This window comes from Talpa occidentalis, unplaced genomic scaffold, assembly GCF_014898055.3.
Source record: "Talpa occidentalis isolate TD23 unplaced genomic scaffold, MPIMG_talOcc4v2.1 talOcc4.11, whole genome shotgun sequence".
In the NCBI taxonomy this organism is placed as follows: domain Eukaryota; kingdom Metazoa; phylum Chordata; class Mammalia; order Eulipotyphla; family Talpidae; genus Talpa; species Talpa occidentalis.
Genome location: NW_023601104.1, coordinates 3307614 through 3316097, shown reverse-complemented (window position 1 = coordinate 3316097; position 8484 = coordinate 3307614). Strand labels below are relative to the sequence as shown.

Here is an 8484-nt window from a genome sequence, read left to right as displayed (position 1 = left end):
TTCCCCGGCGTGGCGGGTCCTGCCCTCGTGCGCGCGGGGACTCGGGCGCCAGCCCCGCCAGAGCGGGCTCTCCAGGGTGCAAGGCGGGGGTAAGGGCTGTCTCCCCCCCCCCGTGCCCCCCCCCGCCAGGGCGCGCGGAACAAAAGCGACGGGCGGGGGTGGGGTGCGGTGGGGTGGGGGGGGTGTGCGTGCGGCGCGCGGGGAGGGGGTGGCCTCGGGGGCCCGCGGGGGGCGGCGCCCCGGTCTGGGTGGGCCGCCTTGCCCTCGGCTGCCCGCGCGCGGCCCTTTCAGCTCCCCTCGGAAGACAGCAAGGAAAGGGGTTCTGGCCTCGACTCCGGGACCCTGGAGGTGTCTGGGACGCTGACGGGGCTGGTCCCAGCGATCCGGGCCGCTCGTCGCTGCACTCCACTCCTGCCCACCCGCCACCCTTCCAAGTTCCCCGCCCGCAGCCCGCCCCGCGCCCGCCCCTTCGCCCCAGGCAAAAGGAGCCAGAAAAGAGGGGAAAACTGGGTGCAGGCCCACGAGCAGGGCGCCTCCACGCGGGAGCCTGGGTCCCTGCTCCAAGCCAGGCGCGCGCCCCACCCCCGCGCGGGGAAGTCTCCCGGGCGCGCCCTCAGGGACCCGGGCTGCTGGGCCCCGGCTCCCCAAACTCCTATTCCAGGGACGTGGCTCCCAGAACCGCCCCCCTAGGACTCCCTAGACGCGACCCTGCGCCCAGGGAGCCTCCCACCCCCGGCTGCGCAGACAAAGAGGCTCTGCCCCGCGGGCCCGGCGCACCCCGCCCCAGCCCAGCCCAGCCCACCCGCAGGCGCCGACTCTCCGGCTCGGGGCCCGCGGGGCTGCCCGGGTTAAGGGGCGCTCACCCTCCGCCCTCCCCGAAGACTCCTTCTCCCAGGGGGCGTCCCCACGCCCTCCGTGGGGTCGGCTGTGCAGACCGCGGGCCCCAGTCGGCAGCGTGAAGTTGGGGTTCTGCTTCCCGGCGCAGCCGACGCGGTGGTTCCAGCCGGCTGGGCTGCCCGCAGCGACGGCAGGAGGTGCAGAGGGAAGCCTGGCACTCGGCACGCGCCAGTCTGTTGGTTTCTAATTTACAAAGGATTCCTGGAACCTTTGCTTGGTGGTCTCTTTAGATGCAGCGCTCCTAGCCCCCCCCCCTCCCCATCTCATTAAAATGCTCCACACTCAAATCCCAAGATTGATCGCCGCAGAGGCCCCAAACCCGCGCCATCGACCCACACCCTGAGACCTCGCCGCCCGGGTGAAGGCTGGGGGAGGGGAATTTGTCCTCCAAGGGCTCAGTGTCCCCCCGAAAAGATGGGGGTGCGGGAGGCTCTGCGTGACCCCCAGAACCTGTGACTCCTTTTCCAATTCTTGCCTCCAGGGCTGCTGTTGGCAGCGAGGAAATGGGGGGGGGGGGCGCAGAAATCCGGTTTTAGGCGACATGCCCTCGCCTCCACCTGCTTGTCGCTGAAAGAAATGTCCAGGTTTTGTCAGAGACAGGGAGAGCCGGGAACAGAGAGGAAGGAGTCCTGGAGTCTGCAGAGGCCAGCTGTTGTGTGAGGGTGTGAGACTGTGGGGCGGTGGGGGCTGCGTAGGCTTGGGGGATCGTGTGTGGGGTGGATGGTGCGTTTGCCTGAAAGGCTGCGAAGAGACTGGCTGGGGAAGAGGAGGGAGAGAGATGCTGGGGCCTTAAGTCCGCAGCCCACGGTGTTCAGAAGAGCAGACATCTGCAGGCATCCCTTTTCCTGCTGCTCCCGGCTGCAACACCCGCACCGCGTCGCCTCCAGCGGGCAAGCGAAGCGCCTGGGTGCATTCAGGCCGGCTTTCGGGGAGCCCAGCTTGACAGTCCACACCGCCTGCGCGCAGGTCCGGGGCTCCAAGCGCTGGCTTAGCCACTAAAGACCAGAGGTTAGGAATTGGGCTTTAAGAGGCTCGGCGGGGACGGCAGTGATTTGGGCAGGAGGCGGTCACTGCCCCGCGCGCCCTGCTGGGTCTTGGTTCCCTTCCCCGGGTGGGACTCGTGGGGGTGGCGGAGTCCAGAGCTCGTGTCTGCCCAGATCCAGGCAAAAAAAAAAAAAAAAAATGGCAGGGAGGGTGAGGTGCTCTGCTAACACCATCAATTATGCATCGTGTTGAACGTGGCTTCGGGGAGGAGGAGGCCAGCAGGGGGAGGGTGCGGGCAGGCAGCGCCCGCGCGAGCCGGGCTGCGCGCCACTCCGCTCCAGGTCTGCCCGCGCCGCCGCGCGCCTTGCAAAAAGAGTTTCAAAGCAAAGACACGCCCCACCCCCGTTGTGCGCCTTTCTTTCCCCCAAATTCCTCAAAGATGGTTTGTCTCACGTGTCGCGGGGTGTAAAAGCAGCTCGCGTGCAATTAGCAGCGAAGTTGGCGGGCCTGGAGGGACCGGCGCGCGAGGGTGAGTGGACGCCGCTGCGTGGGCGCGCGGGAGGGCGCGGGTCCCGGCGACGCTGTGCCTGGGGCAATGTGCGGGGGAGCAGCGCGAGCGCAACACTTGGGCGCGATCATGCCGTGACCACGGCTGGTTCTCCCCTGTGAAGGCTGCCCGCGGGTCGTGCGAGGCTCTCTGTGTCTGAGCGTCTGCGCGCGGGGAGGGCACGGGGTAGGGAGGGGGAGAGACCAAGTCAGCAGATGTGTAAATGGGGGGGGGGTTAATGGAGGTGATGGGCGTGGGGGCGCCCCGGCGACCAACCTGTTTGGGCCACCGGGAGAACGTCTACGGCTTTAACAAATGTAGCCGAAGCAGGAGGTGGGAGAGGCTGTGCGCGTCCCTGACGAGCCCGGGCGCGCGCGAGGACTCTTCCATCGGCAGCAGGCGGGACGTGGGAGAAAGACGAGCAAAAGAAAGAGCTGAAGTGGCACCTCCGGGCCAAGGGAGTCCCCACACTTACCTGTCTTCTCTGCCCCCGCCCCCCATCTTTCCCACAGCCCCTGCAACAGATGTGGGACTCGCCCTTGGGCTGTCGTCCTGGCTTCGCGACACCCCGTCTGGAGCAGAGCTTGCAGCCCGAGGGCAGCGCGCCGGGAGTCGGACAGCAGCGGGTGAGCCTGGAGGACTGCCCCACCGCACCCACCCAGGTGTGGGCGCACGAGCCCGGCGGCACCCTGACCGCCAGACTCGGAGGGGAGGGGAGGTGCTCTCCCCCTGGTGCCCCCGGAGCAAAGGCGGAGTGTGTGTGTTGGGGGTAGTGGGGGGTGTGGAATCGGAATTCCCAAAGGCCGCGTGTGGGAGGGGCTCTGCCCAACCCGTGCGAGCCCAAGATGGGGGCAGGGAGTCTGTGTGTGTGTGGTGTGTGTGTGTGTGTGTGTGGCTGCGGATGTGAGGGTTTTAGGGGGGCGGGGAGCGGGGTCCAGCGCGGAGGAGCTGCGGGAAAGGAGCACCATCTAGTGCCTTCTGCCTCCGTAGATAGGGGACCTGTCGATTGGGACTCCACCCCCTCCCCCAGCCGCCGGGGCTCCGACGGGCCAGAAGGGGAATCTTTACTGACGATCCCCGCGGTCCTGGTCCGTGCCAGGAGAAAGCCCTGGTTCCTCCCTCGTGGGAGCCTCGACCAGAGCGGAGAGGGCCTTCCCCGGGTCCCACAGGTCTTTCTCTCCCACCACCCCAAGTTCTTGCACTGCGATCCATTGGGGCTTCAGTCTCAGCGGAGGGTTTTGTGCTCATCCAAGGGCGCACCTGTATCCCTGTGCGCGCGCGCAGGGGTCGGTTCGCGAGAGGACTTGTGCCCTTGTGTCTATCGATGCTCACAATGAACAGAAAAGTGCTTTGCCTCGTGGTGGAAAACGCTGTGCACATGCCTGGGTGCAGCCTGAGAGAACAATGAGGTCCCCAGGGTATACGGTGTTCACGTCTGGGTGCGTGTGTGTGTGTGTGTGCGTGTGTACGAGGTGTGTTATGAACCTCTAACCCCCTGCAGAAGTTGGCGGTGAGATGGCAGCCCCGGCGCGGGTGTTTGCATTGTTGTGCTCGTGCATGGCTGTGGGTGCAGGTGCTGTGCGTGGGTGGGACAAAGAGTTCGAGGGAGGGCAGCCGGTCAGGAACAAAAATACACTTTCTCTGCATCCCTTTCACGGGGTTAAACAAGGCTGGGGACCGCAGACGAGTCAGTGCAGAAGCCAGGGCACCTCAGTGAGCGGCGGCGCTGTGGAGGGTCCAGCGCCAGGGTGAGGGTTCAGGCAAGAAAAAAAGAGGGAGGTAAGAATCCTCTGGAAAGGGGTCTCGGGGTCCCGAGAGGAAGCAGGAATTGAATCCGGAGGCTTTCCCTGAGACCACTCGTGCTCAAAAAAGTCTCCTGGGCCCCGAGGGCAAGCTACCAGCGCCCCGGGGCTTGCTTTGGCCAGGATTTCGGAGCAACTGGTTGCTGGGGAGGAGGGGAAACCGAGTCACCTCCTCCCGTTCCCCGGCTTCCCTCTGCAGGACCCGCGATGATGCCGCTGCGGCTGCTGGGGCTGGCCTGGGCGCTGCTGGGAGTGGCGGGCGCGTGCCCAGCGCCGTGCGGCTGCGTGGACAAGTATGCGCACCAGTTCGCGGACTGCGCCTACAAGGAGCTGACGGAGGTGCCGGAGGGATTGCCCGCCAACGTGACCACGCTCAGCCTGTCCGCCAACAAGATCGCGGTGCTGCGGCGCGGGGCTTTCGCCGACGTTACGCAGGTCACGTCGCTGTGGTTGGCCCACAATGAGGTGCGCACGGTGGAGGCCGGCGCCCTGGCCGTGTTGAGTCAGCTCAAAAACCTCGACCTGAGCTACAACCTCATCTCTAGCTTCCCGTGGAGTGACCTGCGCAACCTGAGCGCGCTGCAGCTGCTCAAAATGAATCACAACCGCTTGAGCTCGCTGCCCCGGGACGCCCTGGGCGCGCTGCCGGACCTGCGCTCCTTGCGCATCAACAACAACAGGTTGCGCACCTTGGCTCCCGGCACTTTCGATGCGCTGAGCGCGCTGTCCCATCTGCAGCTCTACCACAACCCCTTCCACTGCAGCTGCAGCCTGGTGTGGCTGCAGGCCTGGGCTGCCAGCACTCGGGTGTCCTTACCGGAGCCCGACTCCATCGCGTGCGCCTCGCCTCCCGAGCTGCAAGGGGTGCCCATCCACCGCCTGCCGGCCCTGTCCTGCGCGCCGCCCACGGTGCGTCTGAGCCCCGAGCCGCCACCCGAGGAGCCAGGCAGCCCCCTGCGCGCGGGCCAGACGCTCGTACTGCACTGCATCGCCGAAGGACACCCCACGCCCCGCCTGCAGTGGCAACTTCAGATCCCGGGGGGCACTGTCGTGTTAGAGCCGCCGGCCCTCAGTGGAGCAGGCGGCGGGGACGGGGCGGACGACGGGTTGGAGGATGGAGATGAGGACCAGCCGACACAGACCGAGGCCCCAACTCCGTCTCCCGCACCCGCCTGGCCCGCGCCCCCGGCCTCGCCGCGCTTCCTGGCCCTCACAAATGGCTCCTTGCTGGTGCCCGTCCTGAGCACCAAGGAGGCGGGCGTCTACACGTGCCGTGCGCACAATGAGCTGGGCTCCAACGCCACGGCAGTCCGCGTGACGGTGGCGGCGGCCAGTCCCCCAAAGCACTCCCCTGGCGCGGGGGGAGACCCCGATGGACAGACGCCTTCCTCTGAGCGCAAGTTCACGGCCAAGGGCAGGGGCAACAGCGTTTTGCCCTCCAAGCCCGAGAGCAAAACCAAAGGCCAAGGTCTGGCCCGGGTCGGCGTCCTCGGGGACACGGAGGGGACCCCGGAGGAGGAGCTCGGCGAGGGCGCGGAGCAGGAAGACCCTCCCGGCGACGCGGCCGAGGAGCAGCGCTGCGGCCGCGGGGACCCCGCGCGGTACGTGTCCAACCACGCGTTCAACCAGAGCGCGGAGCTCAAGCCGCACGTCTTCGAGCTGGGTGTCATCGCGCTGGACGTGGCGGAGCGCGAGGCGCGAGTGCAGCTCATGCCGCTCGCCGCCCGCCGGGGCTCTGGCGGCGACGGGGTGGGCGGGGCGGGGCGGCCCGGGCGGCGGCCGGTGCGCCTGCTGTACCTGTGCCCCGCGGGGGCGGCGCGGCGGTGCAGTGGTCGCGCGTGGAGGAGGGCGTCAACGCCTACTGGTTCCGCGGCCTGCAGCCCGGCACCAACTACTCCGTGTGCTTGGCGCTGGCCGGCGAGGCCTGCCACGTGCAGGTGGTGTTCGCCACCAAGAAGGAGCTGCCTTCCCTGCTGGTCATCGTGGCGGTGAGTGTCTTCCTCTTGGTGCTGGCCACCGTGCCCCTGCTGGGCGCGGCCTGCTGCCATCTGCTGGCCAAACACCCGGGCAAGCCCTACCGTCTGATCCTGCGGCCGCAGGCCCCGGACCCCATGGAGAAGCGCATCGCCGCGGACTTCGACCCGCGCGCCTCCTACCTCGAGTCGGAGAAGAGCTACCCGGCCGGCGCGGGGCCAGGCGGGGAGGAGCCGGAGGAGGTCCCCGGGGAGGGCCTGGAGGAAGACGCGGAGCAGGGGGACCCCGTTGGGGACCTGCAGAGGGAGGAGAGCCTGGCGGCCTGCTCGCTGGTGGAGTCCCAGTCCAAGGCCAACCAGGAGGAGTTCGAGGCCGGCTCCGAATACAGCGACCGGCTGCCCCTGGGGGCCGAGGCGGTCAACATCGCCCCGGAGATCAACGGCAACTACCGGCAGACGGCTGGCTGAACCCCAGTCCCCGGCCCGCCGTTCCCAACCCCCACCTGGGTCCCTGGGAGCTGAGGCCTAGGGCTGGCTAGATTTATGACCCCCCCCCCTTGGCCCCCTATACACCCCTACTTCTTATTCCCACTACCGCCCCATCTTGGCCGCTGGGGCTTCTACTGGGAGGAGCCCGACTTGACCAGCCCTCCTGCCGCCCACGACTGTCCTGCCCGTGTGAACTGAAGTTCCTGCCCAGTGAAGCACCTGCGCGTCCTCGCTATATAGAGGCCGTGCGCTGGCCGCGAGGCGAAACCCACGCTCTCCATCCCCATCACAATTGTTATCTGCAAAATTCACCCTCCAGCCCGGTCCTCGACGGGCGCAGGAGTCAGCGGAGACGCGGCTGGACGCCCGGAGCGTCTGGTGGTCGCGCTGCGGCCGCAGGGTCAGCGCGTCCCGGCAGAGAAGTCTGGACTGGGGCGCCGCGGGGGGCCCCTCCCCGGCCTTGCTCCGCCCTTTTCGGTTGCGCTTTGCAGAAACCACGACTCGGTGGCAAGTCCCTCGTTTTTTAGTGTTCAAGTCCCCTCCCGGCAGGGAACGCCACCTTTTTGGCTCCCCACCCCCTCTCTATTCCGACCAGCTGGGGCCCAGTCGGGTGCCCGCGGCGCCTTTCAGCTCCGCGCCCTGATTTTCGTATTTTCGTTGTTTCCAAAGACAGCGACTCTGCAGGTCTGGTGCTAGCATTCCCTTCCCGACCTCTGGGGGTGGGGTGCGGTGGGGTGAGCGTTCGCGGGGAGGGAATCCGTCTGCTCGCCCCTCGCTCCTAACTGAAAGCCGGGCGCAACCCGTGCCCTTCTTAAGCGCAGACGCGGGCTGGGGCCGGGGCCAAGGCCAGTTTCGTTGAGGCTGAGCTGCGGTTTTCAGAGATCGGGGCCCTCGACCGCTCGGTTCCACGGCTGCGCCTCGCCCGGACCCCGGCCCCAGCAGCCCCCGCCGTAGGGAGCACCCGTGCGCCCCAGGCCGGGTCTCCAGGGGGGCTGCGCCCTGGTTCTCCCCAGCCGGCGCGTGAAGGTGCTGGCGGGACCCGCGGGGAAAATAGCCCCCGGTGCTCGCGTCTCCCCGCCCTGCCTCCTCCTGGCGCGAGAATTCTGGCCGCGCGCGCGGTCCTAGACGGCGCGCCCCGTAGCAGAAAGTCTGTCCTGTCGAGTGTAACCGTGTAGTGGGGGGTAGGGGGGCGGGGGGCGGCTGGGCGGGGAGGGAGGGGCAGAGCGGGTGGGAGCCGCGAGGGCACTCGGGCTGGGGTCTTCTTTTTTTCATTCCGCAGGAAGGGTCGGGGTTGGGGGGTGGGGGGTGCTGGGGCTTGGGGACCTGCCCTGTCGGCGAAGCGCAGCACAAGTGCGGCCCGGGGCGGAGCAGTCCCCGGGGCCCGCGCCCTTTTTCTACACGCGTCTGTACCTAGACAGTCAATAAAACAGTCGATTTGAACCGGGCTCTGTGGTCCTTTGTGGGGGACAGAGGCGGGAAAACTGGGGCGAGCAAGAGGAAACCTCAGAAGGAAGGATCCCCTGGGATCCTCCCGTTGGGATCCTTTGTGTGATTTCGTGCTTGTTTGATGGTCCTGTGATTTTGCCAGGGGGCCTGCTCGCGGAGCCCCCACACAGGGGGAGGATGAGGGAACCCCCAGTGGCCAGCAGCGGGGTGCAGGGAGGGGAGAACGTGCTGGAGGGGAGAATGGGGCTCCACAGACTGAGCAGGGAGTGTGTGCGTGAGTGTGCTGTGTGTGTGCACGGTCCTGGCTTCCAGACAGTTCTGCAGCAGGTGTGGCAGTGTGTGAGCA

The 8484-nt window shown here is 67.5% G+C and overlaps 1 protein-coding gene across 1 annotated transcript; it reads left to right on the top strand.

The window, feature by feature from the left end:
• Positions 1–7881, top strand: ISLR2 (immunoglobulin superfamily containing leucine rich repeat 2). The gene is given in 4 exon segments (XM_037502131.1): positions 1–89; positions 2941–3054; positions 4430–6034; positions 6037–7881. Coding segments are annotated over 2 exon segments (2232 nt in total). The 5' UTR covers positions 1–89; positions 2941–3054; positions 4430–4437; the 3' UTR covers positions 6672–7881.
• Positions 7882–8484: the final 603 nt, after the last annotated feature.